The sequence below is a fragment of the Dasypus novemcinctus genome, chromosome 17, assembly GCF_030445035.2.
Source record: "Dasypus novemcinctus isolate mDasNov1 chromosome 17, mDasNov1.1.hap2, whole genome shotgun sequence".
NCBI lineage: Eukaryota > Metazoa > Chordata > Mammalia > Cingulata > Dasypodidae > Dasypus > Dasypus novemcinctus.
The window spans coordinates 1,304,592-1,329,823 of record NC_080689.1 but is presented as its reverse complement, the minus strand read 5'-3'; the positions used below and the strand labels follow the sequence as shown (position 1 = coordinate 1,329,823).

General features: G+C 55.8%; 1 protein-coding gene across 1 annotated transcript in view; it reads left to right on the top strand.

Moving 5' to 3' along the window:
* The window catches only part of MERTK (MER proto-oncogene, tyrosine kinase), a 90,078-nt gene that overhangs the window by 43,544 nt on the left and 21,302 nt on the right, over positions 1 to 25,232 (top strand). Inside the window, exons 6-9 of the mRNA XM_058278072.2 lie at positions 2,862 to 2,977; positions 8,649 to 8,829; positions 15,448 to 15,599; positions 24,718 to 24,871. Of these exons, the coding sequence (XP_058134055.1) occupies positions 2,862 to 2,977; positions 8,649 to 8,829; positions 15,448 to 15,599; positions 24,718 to 24,871 (603 nt within the window). The remainder of the gene's footprint in view (positions 1 to 2,861; positions 2,978 to 8,648; positions 8,830 to 15,447; positions 15,600 to 24,717; positions 24,872 to 25,232) is intronic.

The window sequence follows — 25,232 nt, the reverse complement described above, 5'->3', positions numbered from 1 at the left end:
GCTGGGCGGAGGGCTGGGGCTTGGGCCAGAGCTGGCCTGGGGCTGGGGGCTGGGGACCTACTGGGGTGGGGGTCAGGGCTGGGGGCCGGGGGTCTGGGCCTCTACCATGACTTCCGTGCTGACTGTGGTCAGCTCACCTAGCCGCTCTGGCCTCTGTTCCCTCGTAAAACGGGGGTAGTTCCAGAGCCCACCCAGAGTGGTTAAGTGAGACTGGAGGTCTCGCTCCCAGCAGCACCCGACCCATCGTCGCCCAGCGTCGGCCGGCCTGGCCTCTGGAGGCCCAGGAGACGAGCTGGACGTCCTGGCGGGCTCGGCTCCTGCTTTCCCTCTGTCCTCCACCCCGAGCTGGTCCCGTCCCATGAGGCGCCTCCAGTGGGGGCAGCCTTGGGGCCCTGCGCTGGGGAGCCTGGGGTCTCCTCCGCCTGCCACCTGCGGCGGGAGCCAGTGGGGCTCTCCAATGCCCAGTCCCCGCTCCTTGCTCCTGCCGGCCCGTGCCTTGCTCCCCTGGGCTGCTCCACAGCAGCCGGGCTTGCTCGGCGGGGACTTCTGACAACTGGGGCTCCAGGGCGCCCGGCCGGCGGGCCTCCCAAGCCAGGCCCTGTGTGGACTCCGAAAAGAAAAACCGCTCAGAAGTTCAAATAAAGTTGATGTCTTACTCTTTGTTCTCAGTTTGGCTACTGAGAAGTGAAAATTGGATTCGTGTTCCTTCTTAGTTTATCCTTGGGAAACAATGCACGGAAAAAGCAGCAAGTGTTAGATAATGAGTTAAAGGTTGGGTAATATGCAGAAGGGGATTTGAAATTCTAGAAGTTCTACTCATAAAAGATGACAATGTTTAGTTTCAGCACATCAAGTGGGTGAGGTGATTAAAGGGTGTTTTCTAGCCGTTGATTACAATTTAAAAAATGAGCAAACTGAAAACTATTGCCGGAGGAACTGTATAATTTCCTTCCTGCATTCCAAGTCCCATTACAATTTTCAGAGGAAATGTTGAGAATTTCAGGAACTCAGGAGTGGGAGTAAATTTATAGAGACATTTTCAAAAACTATAAACGTATCACAACGTAAAAGTCTGCAAAATGAGAAGCACTTCTTTAATGTTATGCTTCCCACAGAATCTCAGCTAGGACTTTTTCCTAAATCCTATAACTAAAGCTCACGCCTCTAGCTTTCATTTGTTTTAAACGCACGTCCTTTCTTCTGATATCTGTTATTACATACACGTGATCCCTTTCTGATTTGGAAAGGACACTTTAGGGCAGCTCTACGGGTAATTGGTGTAAGGAAGGACGTCCCCCAAAACGCCGAGTCCCCCCACTCGCCCCTGCTGTCCGCGGGGGCCCAGGGCCCAGCCCCTCCCGTTGTCACACGCCATGGGCCTCCCCCTCAGCCCGTCTGCGCCGGGTCTGCGCTTCCAGGGGCAGCATGCCCGGCCGGCGCCCTCTCCGCCTCTCACGTCTGACGCCCTGGCCCCAGCTGCTGCTGTCCTGATCAAGGCAGCGCAGGGGCCAGGCCCGCATTGCGCTCACGGTCTGTGGCCTCTGCGACCGTTGACCTCTCTGCCTCAGTGACGGGTGGCGAAAGTGCCTCGCTGCCAGTAACGACTAAACGTGGCGTCCACAAAGCGCCTGGCATGTAGGAAGCATGCAAAAATGTTAGCCGTTATGTTTTTTTATTGTAAAACAATTATTACTATTTAAAAATTTAATTTTCACACACAGAAGTAAGAGCTCCCAAGTTGAGATCCTTCTTAAATCCTCACGGAAGTAGTGGTCCACTTTCCATGGGTTTTTTTGGTTTGTTTTTTCCTCCTGAGATGGCTCCCTCATCTGTCTGCTCATTACCTGCTTGTTGCATCTTCTTTTTTTTTAAAGATTTATTTATTCTCTCCCCCCCCCCATTGTCTGTTCTCTGTGTCTATTTGCTGCATCTTCTTCTTTGTCCGCTTCTGTTGTTGTCTGCGGCACAGTAATCTGTGTTTCTTTTTGCTGCGTCATCTTGCTGTGTCAGCTCTCTGTGTGTGCAGCGCCATTCCTGGGCAGGCTGCACTTTCCTTCGCGCTGGGCGGCTCTCCTTACAGGGCGCACTCCTTGCGCATGGGGCTCCCCTACGCGGGGACACCCCTGCGTGGCACAGCACTCCTTGTGTGCATCAGCACTGTGCATGGGCCAGCTCCACACGGGTCAAGGAGGCCCGGGGTTTGAACCGAGGACCTCCTGTGTGGTAGACGAACACCCTATCCCCTGGGCCAAGTCCACTTCCCTGCATCTTCTCATTGCATCAGCTTTTCTTCTTTAGGAGACACTGGGAACCGAACCCAGGACCTCCCATGTGGGAGGCAGGTGCCCAGCTGCTTGAGCCACCTCTGCTCCCCCCATGGTTCTTTTGTTGGAAGGATTTACTGTTCCTTGTCTGGGAAAGCTGCTCCCACCCGGAACCCCTCCCTGAGCTGGATCAGAACCTGCTGCGTGCACTTGTTCTCTCCTCTCTTGCTTGCTCCCTCCCTCCCTCTCTCCCTTCCTCCCCCCCTCCCCCTGCAGCACCCAGCGCTCACCCTGGGTTCCGGGAGCTCCCCCAGGGCAGGCCCACGCTCACCCGTCTAGGGCACCGCAGCCGACCAGCGTCTGGGCCGGGCGCCAGCTCAGTGCAGGAGATGCGCGGGCTTCCTCGGGTCTCCAGCCGCGTCCTCCACCCCGCCGGCTGGCAGGGGGCCTCGCTGCGCCCCCTGGCCCAGGCAGAGCCATGTCACGGGACACTTGCCTCAGGCCTGGGGGAGACCCCGGGGCGTTTTCTGCCTCTTGGGGCTGGAGTGCGGTGGGCGCCTCCGGCCTGTCACTGCCGGTGTGCTGTCCTTTGCGCAGGGATTCCCGCCCCGCCAGCCGAGGTCGGCGTCCTCAACCGCTCCGCGCACGGCCTGCTCATCTCCTGGGTCCCCGGCTTCGACGGCTTCTCCCCCATCAGCAGCTGCCGCGTTCAGGTAAGCCGCTCGCCCACCTGGTCCCACTTCTCCCGAGGGAAGGGCTCGCAGAAGCCCCCGCTTCCCAGGGGGACGGGGCCCGCGGGAGCCCTGGCCCTCTGTCCTGCCCGGGGCCTGCTGCCCACGACCCTCGGTGCTCATCCAGAGGGCTACGCCCCCGTGCCCGGGCCAGCAGAGGGGCGCGCTCCAGGGGAGCTGCCCGGGCAGGAGGCCTCACCGCTGGGCGGCGCGGGGAGCGGCTCTGGGCACGGGCACCATGGGCCTTGGGAACCCGTGGCCACATCTGTCCGCCACCCAGCACCGGCACAGGCTGCGCAGCAGGACACGCAGCTCGGCGCCCTGCGCGGGGCCCTGCGACCTGGCGGTCGTGATGGCGGCACCCGTGGAGGCCCCGCGCCAGCCATGGCCCGCACTGGAGCTGCCCGCAGCCGGCCCCACATTGTCGCGGCTCGTGGCAGCGCCTCAGGGCGCCCAGGAGGCCGGGGTCCCACGTGGCGGCGCGGGGCAGGGCCCGCGTTCTTGGCGTTCTTGGCGCTGCGGCCCCGTTCCTCTGGGCTTCCCCCCTGGCCGCTCGAGCCGTGCTGGCCTGACGGGGCCGTGCAGCCTGTGGAAGCCAGTGCGCCTCCGTGCGTCCCCGGCCGCGCCAGGCCACGCTGCGCCTGGGGTTTGCACAGCTGCAGGCGTCTGTAAATGGCATTGCACAACGCGTGGTCTTTGGCGGCTCCTGTCCCTCGGCAGCAGGCGTCCCAGGTTCAGGGGTTCCTTCGTGGGAATTCTTTGATGACTAAATCGATTTTCTGTATTTCTTCTTGAGTCAGCTTTGGTAGATTGCGTGTTTCTAGGACCTTGTCTCCTCTCCTAGGCCATCTGTCTAATCTGAGTGCAGTTATCCCGAGTGCCCCGTAACGTTCTCTTCCTCATCCTCCAGCCGCCCCGGCTGGAAGCGACAGCACGTGACCTGCACTCCCGCGTTGCCTTGGCCCTCGGTGGCCTTGGTGCCTCGGGAGGCGCCTGGAGAGCCACGCTGCGGCCCCGCTTGCCCGCTGCGTCCAGGGGCCAGCCGAGCCCCCCGCCCGCCCGCCTCTCCACCCCGACACCGTCACCAGATGTAGCAAATAAGAGTAGAGGAGCCGGGTGAAGGTAAAGGAGAAGTTCTGCAAAGCAGCTCAAGTGAAAACAAGTTGTTGGTGAAGCTCACGTGGAGCTCGCGAGCTCCTCCCCCTCTGCCAGTCCCGGCTGGGGGGCAGGCTGCCCTGGCCGTCAGCTTCTGCGTCCTGCGGGTGGGCAGGGCGGGCTCGCTCCCGCAGGGCCGGGCCGCGTCCCCAGAGCTTTACGGAATTCTCGGCACGCCCGCTTTCTTCCTGTGGCCGCCGGCCCGTCCAGTTTCTATTTTAACGCCCTTCTGTCTCCTGGCGCTGCACGCCCTCTCCCTCTGGGACCCGACCCCTTCCAGGCAGCCGGGCTTCCTGGGGCTCTGTTTGAGGCGGGTCACCAGGAAGGAAGTGCACATTCCAAAGTGAAAATGCAGAAAGTGAATTCTGCCCAGAGCCACCGGCCAGGGGCCCCCACCCAGGCCACCTGCGGGGGTTTCCAGAGCGACCCCTGCGGCCTCGGCCGGCCGTCAAACCAACAGCAACATCACCCATCTACACGCATCACTGCAGGAATAGCTGTTGTGCGTTCAAGATTTTTTCCAAATTATTTTTTCGTTGCTTTTGTTTTGTCTGGTACACTTTTTTTTCCCAGTAAAATATAGAAATTTTGGGAAAAAAACATGTAGTGAATAAAACCCATGATTTATCCCCATTCCCAGACAAAGAGCATCTAAGGGAAAAAGTGGAAATTTGTCCTAGGGCTGGACTGTTACTGAGAATTCTCGTGTCTTAACTACACACATGGAGGGGATTTAGAGAGACATGTAGAGACAGACTGGTGGCATTTGTGGGGGAAACAGGCTGATGGCATCTGGGGACAGGCTGTGGCATTTGTGGGAGGGGAGAAGAGGAGCGCTCTGGAGAGAGCTGCTGTGTTGAAAGGGGCTCTGGGAAAAGCCTGCCGGGCGAGGGCAAAGGGCCCTTGCCTGTACTCCCCACCAAAAAATGTCATAAAAGGTACCTGTTCGGGGTATGTTTTTAGACCTGGGCTTATGTATTAGTCAGCTCAAGGGGTGCTGCTGCAAAATGCCACAAATGGGTTGGTTTCTATAAAGGGTATTTATTTGGGGTAGGAGCTGACAGATACCAGGCCATAAAGCACAAGTTACTTCCTTCACCAAGCCTGTTGCCACATGTTGGAGCGAGATGGCTGCCGACGTCTGCCGGGGTCCAGCCTTCCTCTTCCTCTCTAGGCTCCGTGGTCCCAGCTCCTTCCATTCTCAGCTGTAGGCTGGGATAAGGCTCATCTCTCTCCCGGGGCTCGTTTCTCTCTGGGCTCAGCTGCTCTGCTCTCTCCACAAGGCCAGCTGTAGACTGTCAGGCTCTCTCTTCCCAGGGCCTCTGCTGTGTCCATGGAGCCGTCTCTCCCCCTCTGTGTTCTTCTCCTGTGTGTTGACTTCCCGGAGCTCCAGCTTCAGAACTCCCACTCTCCTGTGCTGTGTGGTTTACTCTGCGAGTCCCTGCCCGCCAAGGTGGTGGGGGCTCAACGTCCTACTGATGTGGCTCAATCAAAGCCTTTTTTTTTTAAGATTTATTTTATTTATTTCTCTCCCCTTCCCCCCCCCCCCGCCCCCACCCCAGTTGTCTGTTCTCTGTGTCCATTTGCTGCATTTGTTGCATGTTCATTCTTTGTGCGCTTCTGCTGTTGTCAGCAGCACAGGAATCTGTGTTTTTTTTTGTTGTGTCATCTTGCTGCGTCAGCTCTTCGTGTGTGCAGGACCATTCCTGGGCAGGCTGCACTTTCTTTCGCGCTGGGCAGCTCTCCTTACAGAGTGCACTCCTTGCGTGTGGGGCTCCTCTACATGGGGGACACCCCTGCGTGGCACGGCACTCCTTGCGCGCATCAGCACTGAGCATGGGCAGCTCCACACAGGTCAAGGAGGCCCAGGATTTGAACCGCGGACCTCCCAGGTGGTAGACGGATGCCCTAACCACTGGGCCAAGTCCACTTCCCCCAGTCAAAGCCTTAAACATAATTTAATCAAGTAAAGTGAAACCTCCAACTCCAATCCAATCTAAAATGCCCAGAGGAACAGACCAGTTCACAAACAAAATCCAATGTCTGTTTATTGAATTCATAAACAATACCAAACTGCTACAACTTCTGTCAGGCTGGTGCAGAAGAATAAAGGGTACTGTAGAATCAGCTCAAGGCATGGTCAGGGCTTCTCAGGTTACAGAGGAAAAGAACACCCAGTTTTTGAAAAATCAAGTATCCCATTTCTAAAGCAGGAATCTGTGAAATGTTTTCTTTATAGGGTCATATAGTAAATATTTCAGGCTTTTCAAGACATCTTTGATGTCTGTTGTCTCCACTGTGTATTCTTCTCTATTTTTACAGCTCGTTGAAAATGTCAAAAGTTCTTAGCTCAAGTTGTTGAAAAGCTGGGGACTGTCTGCCAACTCCTGACCTAGAAGTAACTTCAAGTTTTGGAGCACAACCTCACAGTAGTTTTCTCATTTGTGCCTATTTTATGTGTTTTTTGATTTACAGAGCTCTTAGTTATATCAAGCATACCCTTACGTAACCAGCTTTTTCCTTTAAGCCTGGTGCTCCCCTTTCCCAGCTCCCCTGCCCCTGACGCTCTCCAGGGGCCGCGCCGCGCTGAGTCTCAGGGCCACCAGCCACCTCAGGTTGCTTCCAGCTTTTACCTGTGTCATCATGTGTGACACCGTGCAGTGGACGACGTGTGTCCAGGGAGCACCTCACCGCTGATCCCGCACGGTGGACGAGCGTGTCCAGGGAGCACCTCACTGCTGACCCCACATGGTGGACGAGTGTATCCAGGGAGCACCTCACCACTGACCCCGCATGGTGGACGACGCGTGTCCAGGGAGCACCTCACCGCTGACGCTGTGCGGTGGACGACGCGTGTCCAGGGAGCACCTCAGTGGTGACCCTGCACGGTGGACGAATGTGTCCAGGGAGCACCTCACCGCTGACCCCGCACGGTGGACAAGTGTGTCCAGGGAGCATCTCACCGCTGATCCCGCACGGTGGACGAGCGTGTCCAGGGAGCACCTCACTGCTGACCCCACATGGTGGACGAGTGTATCCAGGGAGCACCTCACCACTGAACCCGCACGGTGGACAAGTGTGTCCAGGGAGCACCTCACCACTGACCCCGCACGGTGGACGATGTGTGTCCAGGGAGCACCTCACCGCTGACGCTGTGCGGTGGACGACGCGTGTCCAGGGAGCACCTCAGTGGTGACCCTGCACGGTGGACGAATGTGTCCAGGGAGCACCTCACCGCTGACCCCGCACGGTGGACAAGTGTGTCCAGGGAGCACCTCACCGCTGACCCCGCACGGTGGACGAGTGTGTCCAGGGAGCACCTCACCGCTGATGCTGCACGGTGGACGAGTGTGTCCAGGGAGCACCTCACTGCTGACGCCGTGCGGTGGACAAGTGTGTCCAGGGAGCACCTCGCCGCTGACCCCGCACGGTGGACGAGTGTGTCCAGGGAGCACCTCACCGCTGACCCCGCACGGTGGACGAGTGTGTCCGGGGAGCATCTCTGGTGGTGACACAAAGGCTGCGAGGATGCAGAGAGACTGGATGTGGCACCGGGTCGTGGTGGGATGTGGACGGTGCATGTCCTGGGAGACAGGCCGGCCGTTTCTCTTACCTGTCAGTGACCCTGCCCTCGCCCTCCTGGGCACCCGCCCTAGAGAAGTGGACACGTGTTCCCAGCAGCTTTCCCCATAATCGCCCCAAACATGCAGATGACGGGGCGGGCGAGCGGGCGTGTGGCGTGGGGCCGCGCAGCTGTCGAGCCAGCGTGGACACCAGGGGGCCCAGGCAGGCCGGGGCGCGGCCCAGGCTCACGCGGGAGGTGTGGGAAGGCTGGCATGTGCCGGGGACGGCCTCGGTTTCACAGAGCCTGGGGTCTTCCGGGGACCTGGTGCCATCCCTCGTGGGTCGTGAAGGAGGTGCACGTGGGGACGCAGTGGTCGTGGGGTGGCCACGCCGGCCAGGACAGGCGAAGTGACCGCAGCTCCATAGCTTGGGAGACATTCTTAAGAGGAGGAAAAGACCGGGTCAGGGTCGTGTTAAGCAACCTGCTGGGTAGGAGCAGGAAAAGTTCAGCAGGGAGGGAGCTACAGGGCAGTGAGGTCGATGACGGACGAGAGCCTGGCGCCGCGTCCGCTGCGCAGCCGTGAGCGCCGACGGCCGTGCTGGTGGCGTGGCACCCGGGGCGGGCGCTGCCTTCGGCGGGCGGCGGCGGGGGCGAGTGCGGTGTCCACCACCGGCCCTGGGCCCACTAATTGGCTTTGCCGCAAAAGCCCCGTTTGCTGAGGAGAGACGGGCTGTGTTGCGTGAGCGGAGGCGGTTCCAACGTAGGGGCACTTCACTCAGTGACGACGGGCATTTGCCCTCTGCCCACCGGGGCCAGCACACGCTCGGACAGCCGAGGGACGCACGGCCGCGCGGGCGGGAAGCGGGGAGGGAGTGGGGCCGGGGCGAAGCCGGCCTCCTGCCCCGCTGACGCGCGCCTTCTCCTCCTCCTCAGGTGGAGGACGTGGACCTGCCGCGGGAGGGCCCGCCCCTGGTTTTCCACACGCCCGCTTCACCGCATCGGTACCAGATCGAGCAGCTGCGGGCCCTGGCCAACTACAGCGTCGGCGTCTCCTGCCAGAACGAGGTGGGCTGGTCCGCCGGCCGCCGGGTCCTGGCCAGCACCACCCAAGGAGGTAATGCCCGGCCCAGCTGAGGGAGGCGCGTGGTGCCGCCCGACCCGGCCCACGCCGACCTGGGCATATGGTGCCGCCCGACCCGGCCCGCACCGACCTGGGCATATGGTGCCGCCCGACCCGGCCCGCGCCGATCTGGGCATATGGGGCCGCCCCACCCGGCCCGCGCCGACCGGGCATATGGGGCCGCCCGACCCGGTCCACGCTGAGGGGGGCACGTGGTGCTGCCCGACCTGGCCCGCGCCGACCTGGGCATATGGGGCCGCCCGACCCGGCCTGCGCCTACCTGGGCATATGGGGCCGCCCGACCCGGCCCTCGCCAACGTGGGTGCCTGGTGCCGCCCGACCCGGGCCACGCTGAGGGGGGCACGTGGTGCCACCTGACCCGGCCCGCGCCGACCTGGGCATATGGGGCCGCCCGACCCAGGCTGCGCCGACGTGGGTGCCTGGTGCCGCCCGACCAGGACCATGCTGAGGGGGGCATGTGGTGCTACCCGACCCGGGCCGCGCCGACCTGGGCGCGTGGTGCCGCCTGACCGGCTGCTCCGAGCTGCGTGGCAGCGCGTCTGGAGGAGAGCAATGCTGCAGCACCGATGAAAACGGGAGGGAGGTTGTTTCCTTCCCTGCTGTGAAGGCTTTAGTGGCATCTCACACTGACTAAGTTGGCCTTGTCTTCCCCATGGAGAGCTCCTGACAGCAGCACACCCTTTAAAGCATGTGCTATTTTAATGACTACACAAAAGTTGCTACTCAGAGCCTCAAACTCGAGAACACCGTGGCTGTGGGACGCTAACACCTGCCAAGCATTCCACGCAGCGTGTCATTCCAACCCAGAGCAACCCTGGGAAGCGGGCGCGTCTGCTGTGTACTGTCCTGATCGAAGAAATTGTATTTACGTCTTTAACTTTAAATCATTTCTCATTTGCTTTGGGTTTCTGAGATTTTCTTCTTTGCAGTTCTGTTGAATTTCGACTGCACAGTTCCCCCGACCAATGGATCGACAGCTCTAAGCCACGGGGCTGCCCTTTGCCGCCGTCATCTCCAGCCGCGGTCAGTGCTGCGGCCTCCGCACGGTGGCCAGGGCCTTGCAGGTGAAACGCCAGGGCCAAAACTGTGAAGTCGCCCCTTTTCCCAAACGCAAAAGAAAAGCTTTGGAAAGCTAATTTGGATACGCTGTGCTTTCCTTTTCATTTAATTCAAAATAACCTTCTAATTGTTTTTATTTCATCTTTGAATCATGCATTATTAAATGTATGACCTGGTTTCCAAATATTTGGGGATTTTCTAGAGATCCTTGTTTTATTGATGTATAATTTAACTCTTGGAGTCAGAGTGTACTTTCTGTGGCTTGAGTTCGTTTAAATGTATGGAGACGTGTTTTACAGGCCAGGTGTGTGCAGGGAAGGTGAATTCTGCTGGTGCTGGTAGAGCGTTCTATCGAAGTCCATGAGAACAGGCCATGGGCAGTGGTTTCAAGCCTCAGGTTCTTACTGATTTTCTGAGTACTTGTTCTATCAGTTATTTAGAGAGGTGTTTAAATCTGTTAGCTTTAGTGTGGGTTTTATTTCTTTTGTAGTTCTATCCATTTCACTTCAAATATTTTAAAGCTCTGTCTTGTGCATAGCATTTAATATTGTCATGTCCTCTTGACCCCTTTGTCATTATGAAATGAATTTCTTTATCTTTGGTAATATTCTTTGCTCCGAAGTCTACTTCATTTGATATTACTTTAGCTACTCCAGCTTTCTGGAATATCTTTTATCCATCTTTACTTTAGCTGTTTAGGGAAATGCAGATCAAAATGACAATGAGGGGGAAAGCCGACTTGGCCCAGTGGTGAGGGCGTCCGTCTACCATATGGGAGGTCTGCAGTTCAAACCCCAGGCCTCCTTGACCTATGTGGAGCTGGCCCATGCGCAGTGCTGATGCGCACAAGGAGTGCCCTGCCACGCAGGGGTGTCCCCCATATAGGGGAGTCCCACGCGCAAGGAGTGTGCCCTGTAAGGAGAGCCGCCCAGCGCGAAAGAAAGTGCAGCCTGCTCAGGAATGGCACCGCACACACGGAGAGCTGACGCAACAAGATGACGCAACAAAAAGAGACACAGATTCCCGTGCCGCTGACAACAACAGAAGCGGACAAAGAAGACGCAGCAAATACACATAGAACAGACAACCGGGGTATGTGTGTGGGGGGAGAGAAATAAATAAATAGATAGATAACTCTTTAAAAAAAAATGACAATGAGATATCATCTCACACCCCATAAAATGGCCATTATTTTTTAAAAACCAGAAAACAGTAAGCGCTGGAGAGGATGTATAAAAATAGGAACACTCCTTCCCTGTTGGTGGGAGTGTAAAGTGGTGCAGCCTCTGTGGAAGGCAGTTTGGCAGTTCTTCAGTAAACTAAACATAGAACTGGCATATGATCCCACAATCCTTCTCCTAGGAATGGATCCAGAAGAAATGAAAGCTGTGACGCAAAGACATTTGCACACCAGTGCTCATGGCAGCATTATTCACAATTGCCAAAGGATGGAAACAACCCAAATGTCCATCAACTGAAGAATAGATAAACAAAATGTGATACATACATACAGTGGAATACTGTGCTGCTGTAAGAAATGAAATCGGGACACATATGAAAACATGGATGAGCCTGGAAGACGATATGCTATGTGAAATAAGCCAGACACAAAAGGATAAATATTGCATGGTCTCATTAATATGAAGGAAATGCAAAAAATAAATGTAAGAGTTACAACCTATAGTGTGGGTTATTAGGAGATAGGAGGAGGCTGAGAAGGGGTACTGATGCTTAATGTATGCAGAAGTTAATAAAGCACACAGTTCATCCCAAGTGTGCAATCAGTGGAATTTGGTGTAATCTCATAGTTGTGCGTTCATCACTTCAATCATCATTAGAGTATTTTCATTATTTCAATAATAATAATAATTAACAAGAACATTCTTCACTGCTCAATCTCTCTATGCTTTCCCTGCTTGTAGGAGTTTTAATTAACTTGACTGTAAAAGTGTGGAAATGGGTAGAGTTGATGGTGACACATTTTCTTTATATTCTTTGTGCTTGGGGTTCATTGAACTTTTTCTATCTCGGGGTTGTAGTTTGCATCAAACTTGGGAAAAATTCTGACTACTATTTCTTCAAATACTTTTTCTGTTCCCACCATTCCTCTCCTTTGAGGATTCCTATTACATGTTAGATATATAATATGTATGTTACATATGTTAGACTACCTGAAGGCTACTCACTGATGCTCTGCTGTTTTCTCTCTGCATTTCATTTTGGGTAGTTTCAAATCACTAATCTTTTATTCTACAATACTTAATCTACCATTAATCCCATTCACTGTTTATTTCATCTCTCACATTGTAGTTTTCTTTGCTGTTTTATATCTTTCATGTTTCTACTTAACTTTCTGACCATTTGGAATATAGTTGAAAGTCCAGCTTTAATGTCTTTGTATGCTTACTCTACCATTCATGTTATTTGGGGGTGGGGGGGGTTGATTCGTGTCTATTCCCATTATGGTGGTATTTTCCAGTGTCTTTGCATGCCTGGTAATCTTTGACTGGATTTTAGACATTGTGAATTTTAACATGTTGCATATTGGATCATCTTAGTCAAGCTTTGAGCCTTGTTCTGAAACACAGTGTGGCTACCTGGAATTAGTTTGGTTCTTTTTGGTCTTGCTTTTGAGATTTTTTAGGTAGAATCAGAGTAGTGCTTAGTCTAGATGATTATTCTCCACCTCTGAGAAAGGGCCTTTCTGGGTACACCACCCAGTGCCCCTCGTGCCGTCAGGTTTCCCCACGGGCTGATGGAACCCTCTTCCCTGTCCTGAGCGAGCCCTGGCTCTGCTACCTCTAGCTCGTGGGTTCTTTTCCTGCCTTCCTCCAGAGTCTGGCTGGGGAGTGCACTGTCTCCTCCGGGGTGTTTTTCTTTCCAGGTTAACTCCTTCGATTCCATGGAGATCGTTCTGCAGTCGCTTCCAGAGACAGTGTGTGTAAGAAGTAATGACTATGGGGCCTTGCTGGGTTGTCAGTTTTCCAAGTGTAGGCTTTTTGGTTGGAAATTATTTCCCTCAAAAATGTAGAGTCATTCCTGCTTTGCCTTTTAGCATATGGGTTGCTGTAGAGAATTCTGATACTTGGTTTTTTGGGGTAACCCGGTTTTTGTTTTAGTTTTAGTTTTAGTGAAATTCTTTTCTCTTTAATCCTGGTACTCTGCAGTTTCACAGTGATAAGCTGGCATAAGGAAATTGTTTCACATGTGGTGACAGGCATTCAGTGCTTCTTTCAATCTGGAAATGCAAGTCTTTCAGTTCTGATCCTTTTTCCTATAGTTTTTTCTTGAAATATTTTCTTCCCTCTTTTTTTTTTCTAGAAGCTTCATTCAGTGGTATTGGACCTCTTGGAATGCTTCTTCAATTTGCTCTTCTCAAAGTGGCCTTTCCTTCTTTTTGCCTATTTATTCTGTGTTCTTACAGATTTACTTGATTTGTCTTCAGATTCTTTTAAATATTTGTTACCATGCTGCTGATTTCAAGAGCTTTCTTTTTACTGACACTTTTTTTTTTTCCAAATCTCACCCATGAGGGCCTTTTCTTCTCTCTCTTTTTAAAAAATATTTATTTATCTATTTTCCCCCTTCCGCTCCTCCTGCCCTACTGTTTTTGCTGTCTGTGTTGTCTTTTCTTCTCGTTTTCTCTCCTCTAGGATTCACCGGGATTCGATCCTGCAGACCTCTGATGGGGAGAGAGGTTCCCTGTCAATTGCACAACCTCAGTTCCTGGTCTCTGCTGCGCTTCACCTTGACCCTCCCCTTGTCTCTCTTTTGTTGCATCATCATCTTGCTGTGTGAGTCACTTGCACGGGCACTGGCTCACCACGCGGCACTCCTGTGGGCACTGGCTCACCACGCGGGCACGCTTTCTCCTCTTTTTCACCAGGAGGCCCCAGAGATCGAGCCTGGGTCCTCCCACATGGCAGGCAGAAGCCCTGTCACTTGAGCCCCATCCACTCCCCTGTTCTTCTCTTTGAGCGTCTCAATTCTTACTTCTGCTTGTCTCCCGGCTGTGTCTTCTCGGAGCCCCTGCTGTGCTGTGTGGTCCCTGACCTTCCTGAAGGGGCCCCCAAAACGCTGCTCCCCTCCCTCTTGGGTGATTGGGAGTCACCAAGGTAGCCAGGTGTCTCGTTGGGAGCTCCAGTGTCAGCATCTCGCTTCCTTCCTCTGGAGGAGAAGCCTGCTGTCCTGCCGAGGGCGTGGACCGTGCTCTCCTGGAGCCGCCTCCGCAGCACCGGGCCTCACCTGCCCTCCCGGTTCCCAGCCAGGCCCGAGCTGTGCTGTGTCCAGCAGCCTGTCCGCTCGTCTGCCTGTGGGGGCCTGCGGGAGGACCCCACGCACGTCAGAACGGAGTAGAGACCTGGTGGGCTCGTGTCCTGACTCAGCCATCCCAGAGTCAGTCCGAGCTAGTCCCTGAGCCCCACCCGAGCCTCCCCGCGGCTTTTTGGAGAGAATCAGCTTTGCTGAGTTAATTACACCTTCTTCGTCTCTTCTTTCACCTTTCAAAAAACGTGCTGAAATTCCTCTTCCACTGTTGGCTCCTCTTTGCCTTGTGAGTGCGTTTTTTAGGAGGTACCAGGGATTGAACCTGGGACCTCGTACATGCGAAGCAGGTGCCCCGCCTCCCGCCCCTGTACATCCTTCTAAATTCTTCACTGCCGCCTTGGTGGAGGGCCCTGAGGGAGCAGACACTGAGCCTGGCACCTGGCCCTGTCGGCCTCCGTGTCGGTCAGCCACAGGGGCCCTGATGCAAACACCAAAGTTGGCTGGCTCTTATAAAGGGTGTTTATGTGGGGTAGGAGCTTACAGTTACCAGGCCTTGAAGCATAAGTTACTTCCCTCACCAAAGTCCATTTGGAGCAAGGTGGCTGCTGATGTCTGTGAGGGCTCAGGCTTCCTGGGTTCCTCTAGGCTCAGCTCCTCTGGTTCCTCCACAAGGTCAGCTGTAGACTCTCAGGTGAATGGCTCTCTCTCCCCGGGGCTCCAGCTTCAGCCTCAAACTCCAAAATCAAAACTCCAACATTAAAAGCCCCCAGCTCTGTCCTTTGCCGTGCCTTTTTATCTACGAGGCCTCATCCACCAAGAGTGGAGGCTCAACGCCCTAATGCCATGGCCCAATCGAAGCCCTAATCCTAATCACACCCAAGTACAGAGGAGATCACAAACACAGTCCAGCATCTATTCCTGGAATTCATAACTACGTCAAACTGCTGCCGCCTCACTGGCCTTCCAGCCACAGGCTCCCAGGAGGATCACGCGCACCCCCTCCTTCTCTGCCCTCCTCTTCGTTATTTCAGTTTGGGTACTCCAGATGTTTTGAACTTAAGAGATGAATCTTCAGTAGTCTTTTAAGGGCTTTTTAAAATGCACGTGATAACGCAATGGCCCTCAGTTGAAAAGCATGTTAAAGTCTGCTGCTAATCTCAGTCTCACGAGTGCTCCTCCGAGAACGTTCGAATACGAAGCTTGCCAAGACAAGAGGAGGAGCCTGGCTTTCCCCGTGATCTTCAGCTTCCTCTCCTCTCCTTGCAGCTCCCTCCGTCGCGCCCCTGAACGTCACGGTGTTTCTGAACAAATCCAGTAACCAGGTGGACGTCAGGTGGCTCACGCCCCCCATCGAGCCGCAGAGCGGGGAGCTGCTGGGCTTCCTCATATCCCACACGTGGCAGAGCGCGGAGGCCTCGGTGAGTCGGACCCTGCGACGGGGCTCTTAGTTGCTTTTTATATTGTGGAGACAGTCTGTTTTCTCCTGACTGATTAAACACGTTTCAGAAGTTAGTTATCTCTTTTTTTGTGTTAATAGACCTGGTGTTACTGAGCTGGAGGCTCCTCCGTGGGACACACCCTGCCGCAAAGTGGGGAGGGGCCTTCGGCGCTCCCTCCCTCGTTCATGCGTTTCTGTGTTTGTTGTGTGAATGTGTGCAGTACTTGTCCTGGCCGGGGACCCGGAGCCTGAGACCCCACAGGCTAGGCCAGGGCATCGTCGGGCGGTGAGGGGCGACAGGGCGTCGTCTCCAGGGTGCAGTTTCACGGTTACACAGTTGGACCTGTTACATTTATAGATAAGAGTAACAAACGCAATATTTACTGTAGAGTATCGTGGCCGTTGTGCAAGGGTTTCCCTGCCCCCTGAAATTCTTTAACCCCACATCTTCTGGTCGTTGCTGACGTGCAGAGCAGTGAGCAGTTTGTCCCCTGTGCCCGACCCCAACAAGGCACGCGCCGCCTTCCACCTTCAGCTCAGAGCGTGAACAGGTGTCCTTACATGTCCGTAGTTCCATGGTATTCTCATATTTGTGCTCTTTGTTGCTTTTGAGTTCCCGGGTGTTATGCTGAAGAGCGTGTGCCTAAGCCCACGGAGGCTGTGCTGTGCCTTCGGAGCAAACGCGTGTCGGGAGCTCCTTGCAGGCACGGAGCCCTAGTGCTGTTGGTCCACAGTTCAGTGCTGGTGAGCCGACGCTGCGGATTAAACAGAACGCCTGCGACGAGGTTGTGTCTTGATCCGCTGATGAAGACGGTGAGACCGCATGCCCCTGGGGCAGCAGCCCAGGATTCGCTAAATCGGGTTTGCGGCGACTGCTGCGCAGTGAGAATCACCAGTGCTGTGAAGACAGCTTGTATTCCTCTTCCTGTGCAAATAAGAAAATTGAGCTGTGTTTTCTTATTTAACAAACCTTCATATTTGTTGCCTTTCCCCAGAGCTGGAGCACTCTGGTTGCGGAGACACCCAGGGGGGCCGGCAGCTTGCCCCGGCTGAGCTCGGGGAGCTTGCGTTGCTCGTTTAGAAAGGACAGAAGACCCAGCCCTGGAGTCCAGCTCAGGCGGGGCACGCGCTGGCCATGCCAGGAGAGCTGGGGTCGTGTTCAGGCACGCCTGCCCCCACAGTCGGCCCTCCTGCCCCTGAAGCTCCACTGGCCTCCTTGTTAGAAATCGTCCCTGGTAACCTGCCGCCCCCTTGAAGGCTGAGGATAGGCCTTTGAAAGAGGGTAGACGGGAAATGGACTTGGCCCAGTAGTGAGGGCATCTGTCTACCACATGGGAGGTCCGCGGCTCAAACCCCGGGCCTCCTTGACCTGTGTGGAGCTGGCCCACACGCAGTGCTGATGCGTACAAGGAGTGCCCTGCCATGCAGGGGTGTCCCCCGCATAGGAGAGCCCCACGCGCAAGGAGTGCGCCCCATAAGGAGAGCCACCCAGCGTGAAAGAAAGTGCAGCCTGCCCAGGAATGGCGCCGCACACATGGAGAGCTGACACACTAAGAAGATGCAACAAAAAGAAACACAGATTCCCCGTGCCGCTGATAAGGATAGAAGTGGTCACAGAAGAACACACAGTGAATGGACAGAGAGCAGACAACTGGGGGTGGAGAGGAGAGATTTAAATAAATAAATAAATCTTTAAAAAAAAAAAAGAAAGAGGGTAGTTAGGGCTTTTCTATTTCTTTAACTTATGAAGTAGACGACCTGGCTTAGCGGGGCCCTGCTCATTTTCACAGATCCGTGCTTTGGTGCAGCTGCAGTGAGGGCTTGGCAGGTGCGGCATAAATGTGGAATGCACGGTAGGAAGGGTGCATAAATCCTCCCCATAAAAGCCTGATGAGAAATCACTTCCTTCCTGAGGGCCTGTTTAATTGACAAATTAACATCTGCACCAGCTACTTGGCTGTTTTTAAAAGATTGGCTTCTGCTGAAGAAATGACTCACACTTCCCCATAAAATGCATGATTTTGGTTCCTCTTGACACAGAGAATCGCATACCTGAGAGGAAAGTTGTCCGGGTCCTTTTGGAGTAAATTGCTCTGTTTAGAAACAACAGGTTATTCCCCCGGGCTGTCAGCTGAGCCTGCCTGGCTGGACGGCGTGCACCTGCTCCTGCCATCGCCACGCTGTGCTTTCCTGTCCCACCTGAAAAGCACCTAGGCGAAAGTAAATAGATACAAGCAGCGGCCCCGATGGGGCGCCGCCGGCCTGTGCCAGCATCCTCGGCTCACCTGCGGCCGGCTCCCGGTCAACTCCAGCCCCTTTCCTAGCCTGGAGCCTGCCGGTCGGGGAGGCCTTGTGGACGTGAGCTAGCTTCCGCCACAGCAAGCAGGCGACCAGGGCCGGGGGCGCTGCATCTGCCGTGGGGCTCCAGCCCGGCTCGCGGCTCAGATTTTGACTTCCGGGACGTTACAGGTGGGGGTGCCACTGAGTGCCGGGGCCTGAGCGGGTCCGAGGACGGCTCCCAGGCCTCCATGCCGGGGCAGTTTGCGAGTCGGGGAATCTGATGCCCCGAGAGAAGGGCTCTCTCACGGTGCTGGAGCCAGGCCGTAGGCATGGTTCTTCTCGGCCGGCGCTCGGTCCTCCCCCGGTCGGCAGGAGCTGGCGATGGACAGCGCTCGGTCCTCCCCCGGTCGGCAGGAGCTGGTGACGGCCACGCTCGGTCCTCCCCCGGTCGGCAGGAGCTGGTGACGGCCGGTTGGCAGGAGCTGGCGATGGACAGCGCTCGGTCCTCTCAGTCGGCAGGAGCTGGCGATGGACGGCGCTCGGTCCTCCCCCGGTCAGCAGGAGCTGGCGATGGACAGCGCTCGGTCCTCTCCCAGTCGGCAGGAGCTGGCGATGGACGGCGCTCGGTCCTCCCCCGGTCGGCAGGAGCTGGCGATGGACGGCGCTCGGTCCTCCCCCGGTCGGCAGGAGCTGGTGACGGCCGGTTGGCAGGAGCTGGTGATGGCAGGAGCTGCTGACGGCCGGCTGATGCACAGCCGGTCTGTTCAGGAGCTGCAGCCGTCCAGGGACCTGGGTGGAGCTCTTCCCAGTGGACCTCTTGAGGCTGCAGGGCAGGTGCACCAGGAGCCCTGGGGAGGGCCCAGCACACACAGGCCACCAGCGCCCTGCTGTGCCCTTGTCCCCTTGTTCAGACGGTGCCTTCTGTGGTGAGAACAGCACTGCCCAGCGAGGGCCATGACCTCTGCCGTGTCCTACCTTCTGGGCGACGTGGCTTATCCCAGGAGGTCACTTGCGCTCCACTCACACGTCACTGCACACCGAGACCACCTGGCCACAACCAGAGACGCAGTGCCTTCTTTGCTTTCCGGGGTAAAATCCTCTGGGGCCATGATGCTTCCAGCTCATGATCACAGCTGGGACAAGTAAGAGGGTTGAAGGAAAGCTGCCCTGGGATGAGCCAGAGGCACCGGCGACCTCACACCCCGCACCTCGATTCCCCGAGCTGTGACGTCTGGAAGGGCAGGGCTGGCTGCAGCTTCACCACTCAAAATCCTCCTGCCATTTCCCTTTTCCTTTAGAAAACTGTTGCTAAAGCCACATCTTCTGTATGCCAGACAGTGAAATTGGAGCTTTTTGACTGGTGTTTCTCAGTAGTGGCTCTCATAAGGGCAGGTTTTTCTGTGCAATTTCAGAACTTTCCTAGAAATGGTGTCTGGGTGGGTAATTGCAGTTATGTTGAAAACAGACTTGTGCCTTCATTGCCCTGTAATCATTATGTCACTTTGAGGGTCAGGAGCTCCTGACATCTGCTGTCTTGATGAAGATGGTTTTGTATTTTGTTTTCCTTGGTATCTCCGCCTTCCAGGTCAGAACTCACAGTCCACGGAGCGAGCAGCTGTGACCTCTTCTCCCCGAGGTTTTTCTTGCCCCTTTGCGCCAGCTGCACCTGGACTTGCGTGGGAGGGCTCCGTGGCACGTGGACTTGGTGGCGGCGCTGGCTGCGCAGTCTGACCAGCTGTAGCCTTCACTCTGTGAGCGGAGCCCTGCTCCTGACCCGCGTGCCCGTGCACCTTCCGTGAGGAAAGAGTTCCGTGAACGGAGGCGTCGCGGGTTTCACGTTAAACGCTGTTCTCGACCCGCCGCGCGCAAGGCCAGGGCTCTCACATGTCCCGCAGAAAATAAACCTTTGACCCAGAGCCCCCCGGCATTAGACAGAGACTCTTTTTCGTGAGTGTGCTTCTTTGAGCTCATTGTTTGGGATTGTGCCACCAATCCTGTTTGGTTGTTTTTGGAAAGCGGTAGAGATCTTAGATTAAAAGGAAGTTTCATAGCAGAGCTTATTATGGGCCTTGGGACAAAATGACAGGGAGAACCAACATTTTTTTTTAAAGATTTAGTTTTATTTATTTCTTCCCTCCTGCCCCGTTCCCCCCGCTGTCTGTTCTCTCTGTCCATTCGCTGTGTGTTCTTCTGTGTCTGTTGTATTCTCATTAGGCGGCTCCAGGAACCAATCCTGGGACCTTCCTGAGTGGGAGAGAGGCCATCACTCTTGTGCCACCTCAGCCCCCTGTTATGCTACGTCTTCTTATATTCTCTCTTCTGTGTCTCTTCTTGCATCATCTTGCTGCACCAGCTCTCTGCATCGGCCGGCACTCCTGCGCAGTGCTGCATTCGCACATGGGCTGGCACTCCACATGGGCCGGCTTGCTGCGTGGGCTGGCTTGCCCTCACCAGGAGGCCCCGGGCATTGAACCCTGGACCTCCCATACGGTAGACAGGAGCCCAGTTGGTTGAGCCGCATCCGCTTCCCTAGAACCAACGTTTTTAAAGACCCAGGGAGCTGTGGCACACACAGATTCCAGGGAGCCTGGAGCTCGGCCCCCCACAGCCCTGCCGGGATCCCCCAGGCCACAGAGAGCTGTGCCTGGACGCTGGAGCACGACCTTTCCTTGGTTCTCCCCCTCGCTGTTGAAGAACAGCATTTGAGCAGGCTTTACGTGGCATGTAAAGAAAAGGCAGGGTTCTCCTGCAAGAGGCCGGTGAGGGCTGGACTCGTGCGGCCCTGGGATCCGGTTAAGGGTAGTGCCTTTTGCCCAGTGGGAAAGCTTCTAATGAAGGTGACTCATGACTGGGTCAGGTAGGCTTCTCTGGAGAACTAGAGCTTGATTCTTTTCCCTAAGGCCTCAGGACTTGAAAGATGCCAGGGGGTCGGCTCTCAGGAGGTTCTTCTGTTTATAGGGAAAGAAGGTTCAAATATAGCGCCTGGTTGAACTCAACAGAGTATCAAGAAGCGTCAGCGTCAGGCCGCCGCACTGCTGAGCGCTTCACGTGAAGGAACGCGCTTGAACCTACGAGAACTCCGAGAGATGGGCACTGCGGTTCTCACATCTCAGCTGAGGAACTGGAGCTCAGAGGTGTCGTCTGGCACCAGGGTCACAAAACTGGAATTTCGAGGCCCCCGCCTCCCTCCCGGGAGGTCCTGCCTGCATAGTAGTGTCGCTCCTTCACCTTCCAAGGTGTGGCTCAAAGCAGGACCGAGCAAGAGCAGGACGCCTTTGCAGAGTGAGGGGGGGTTTTGTGTTGGCACCTGTGACTCCGCAGCCTCTCGAGCAGGTGGCCTTTGTTTAATGGTGATCCTTCCTCGTTGAATGTTACTGCACTTTGAGGCAGTAAAATGAGCCTACGTGCAGGTGAGTTATAGAGCTGGACGTGCTCACAGGGCAGCTGGCGATGCCACAGCCTTTCCCTCTGAACAACGGAAGCCAGCACCCCTCCCGCTGCCCTGACCCGCTCGGGCTGGTGCCACACAGAGTTCCCAGGTGCCACCTTCTAACTGTAGACACAGTTGCCATCAAGTGTTGTGTTATGAGTATGATTTCATTACCCGGAATTTCTCCTGGATTTTAAGTTCCTGGAGGACAGGGGCCTGTGTGGGTGAAGGTGAAAGCTCGCAAAGTGGTGCACACCCCGTGAGAGGACGCCTCCTACCGGCCAGCGCGGGAGACACACGGGGCAGCTCCTCCTGCATCTGATTTTGAGTAGAATTCTCTGTAAACTTTCAAATCATTTAAAATGAATATTTGGGCTTATGGATATGAGAACACCTTTCTTTACATACTTGACATCAAAATAACATAGAAAAATTACATTAATTTTTAAAACATGAATCATTTTTAGACTGTTTTTGAGGTTACCAATTAGAATTGCCCAAAAAAGTGGCAAACTTCCACTAAAATATTTAATCACAAGTTCACATTTATTGTAATGCCTCTCCTAAAATTTGATAATCCAGTAAATAAATACCGGCCAGTGTTGTCGGCACACTTCAAGAATCAGAATGAGGGAAGCGGATTTGGCTCAATGGATAGAGCCTCCACCTACTGTACAGGAGGTCCAGGGTTCAAACCCAGGGCCTCCCAGCCCGTGTGGCGAGCTGGCCCACACGTAGTGCTGCCATGCGCAAGGAGAGTCGCCCCGCACAGGGGTGCCCCCCGGCAAGGAGTGGCCCCCATGTAAGGAGTGCAGCCCCGTGCAGGAGGGCAGACCGCCCGGGAGTGGAGCTGCCCACACAGAGAGCTGATGCAGCAAGAGGATGCAACAGAAAAGAGACACAGAGAAGAGACGAAATGAAGGCAGAAGCTGAGGTCGAGCAAGAGACTGGCCACCTCTCTCCCACTCCAGGAGGTCCCAGGACGGGTTCCCGGAGCCACTAATGAGAATACAACAGATGCAGAAGAATACACAACAAATGGACACAGAGAGCAGACAATTGGGGGGGAGGGAGAATTAAGGGGGAAAAAAAAGAATCAGAATGATAGCAAGAGCCGTGACTAAGGCAGCCATCATCCATGGTCTGCCCGCGCATCCGGGCACCTGTGGTCCCCCTGTGCTGTCCGGGCACCTGTGGCCTGCCCACACTGTTTGGGCACCTGTGGCCCACCCGTGTGTCCGGGCACCCGTGATCCACCGTCTGGGCACCCGTGGCCCGTGCTGTCCAGGCACCCTTGGCCCACCGTCTGGGCACCTGTGGCCCATCCGCACTGTCTGGGCACCCATAGCCCACCACCTGGGCACCCGTGGCCCACCCGCGCTATCCGGGCCAGGCATGGTTCCAAGCTCTGCACTTAGGAGCTCACTTCAGGAATTGGAGGAAAATGAAAAAATGACTTCCCTGTGTTTTCATAGTGAATTCTAGCGAATACTTGTTTTTAACTACTTCCATGTTTATTTACAAAAGGGTAGTTTATTTTTATTAGGTTTCTGATTTTGCAGGCACTTAATTCTTTCCCAGTCATGCATTGGTTCTCATTTTGAGGTCACGTTCCTCATAACTGATGCACCGTAGTTGGTCCTTAAAGGAAAACACACAGCCTGAAACCGCGTTCCCTCCCAGGTGCACAGCTGCCTTCTGGAGGAGCCGCTGGCCGTAACGGGCTAGCCCGCCCCTCGCTGGGCCGCAGCCGCGAGCGCCGGGTGACTGAGTCACCCTAGTTGACCATTTCTTCCTCCAAAAAGTTAAGTATAGAACGGCCAGCCAGCCCAAAACTGGGTTTGCCTTTTTTTTTTAAATGCTCTATTTCTAAAAAAGATAATGCCAGAATATGCCAAAAATTGTTAATTATTTTTTTTTTCATTTAACCAAAAACCTATGGTGAATGCCACAGGCTCAGAGCCCATTGAGGCAGACCCCGAGGTGTCTGAAGGTGGGCTCCCCTTCCCCGCCTGGCCCCGTCGGGGTGGGCTGCCCCCGGGAGGCCGAGCGCCCAGCGCACCTCTGCCGCCGCGTTCGCCGAGCTCGGTCCAGCCTCCGCGGCCCCAGCACAGGCGCCGTCGCAGCCGGACGCGGACACCTGGGAAGAGAGTGCTGCATAAACACTGAGTTCTGATGATTTTTTCAAAACTCATTTCTCCCTCTACTTAGTACGTGTTTAACTATGGTATGAAAGTGACATTTTTTTTTCAGTTAATTTTTTATTTTAAAAGAAGCTTTAGAGTACATGTTACCCTGAAAATAAAGGGGCTTCCCGCATACCCCCCCCACTTTCCCCACGAACATCCCGGTGCGTGTGGCACGTTTGTGACAACCGATGCACACGTCCCCAGGCCTTGCTGCTGACGATGGTCGCTGGCCTACATCACGGCTGACACTTCACACCCCACAATTTTACAGGTTTTACAAAATGTGTAACGGCCTGGGTCGATCATGGCAGTGTCGTGCAGACAATTCCAGTGTCCCACAAGTGCCCCATGTCCACCTGTCCTTCCCGTCCCTCCCCGTGTCCACCTGTCCTTCCCCGTCCCTCCCCACATCCATCTGTCCTTCCCCATCCCTCCCCACGTCCACCTGTCCTTCCCGTCCCTCCCCACGTCCACCTGTCCTTCCCTGTCCCTCCCCACGTCCACCTGTCCTTCCCATCCCTCCCCACGTCCTCATGTCCTTCCCTGTCCCTCCCCACATCCACCTGTCTTTCCCGTCCCTCCCCACGTCCACCTGTCCTTCCCGTCCCTCCCCACGTCCACCTGTCCTTCCCTGTCCCTCCCCTCAGAACCTCTGGTGGCCTCCCCCTTTATAGCAACATTACAGCTCCTCCGTTACTAGAACAATAACTCTGCGTTAGTGCATAGTTGCCTTCTCCCCTTATGTTTGCTCACTCCTCAGTCTTGAGGATTTTGGGGCTGTGATGACCACTCTACTTCCAGCTGAGCGGGGACTGAAAGTGACTTTAAAGCAAAATAAAGAAAAGTAGAACCAGATTTTTAAAAATTGGGCAAATTCCACACGGGTTCCACTGAGAGGAAATGAATAGTGCCAGCACCCGAGGCGTGTCCTTTCATCACAGTCCTGGCTGTGTCCAGGAAGGGGAGCCCCTCGTGCTGGTTCAGGGGGTGGGCAGCGGGTGGGAAGGTGCGGCTCGTGGCCTGGGCTGCGGGCCTGGGGGTTCGCCTCCTCGCGGGCCCACCGCACGCCCCCTGCGCAGGCCCGAGCCCGAGGTGCTGCCGCCGCCAGGGCCTCCTGCCTGGTGGCCGCGGAGGTGAGGCCATGGCCGGGTGGTGGACGGCGTGGCCCCCACGTCATCCGACTTCCTCTCTGTCCCCAGGAAGAGCACCAGGAAGAGGTGGGCCAGCACAGCAGCCACGCCCAGGTTCCCGTGCAGCGCCTCAACGCCACGTGCACAGTGAGGGTCGCCGCCATCACGGGGGGCGGCGTGGGGCCCTTCAGCCCCCCGGTGAGGATCTTCCTGCCCGCGCATGGTGAGAGCGGACAGGCGCCAGTCCAGCCACGCAGGTTGTCAGGGAGCGTCCCGGGGGGGCGGCGCGGCCTCAGCCCTGTCGTGGGGGTGTTGTTGGGCCCCTGTGACACCCCCTCGCTGTGTTCCAAGCTCGGCCACGTGCCCTGCCACGTCCATCTACACCGCGGGTAACGTGCTGGGGTTAAAGCGCCCACAGAGGCCGTCCCGAGAGGCCCGGGGCGGGCTGGCAGAAGGCGCTGTTGCGCAACAGGCTTGTGTGGCCACAGAGGCCTTGGGTGGCATGCCACGTGGGGACCCCGAGCTCCAGGTGGGGACCCCGAGCTCCACATGGGGACCCCAAGCACCACGAGGCAGCTGCGAGC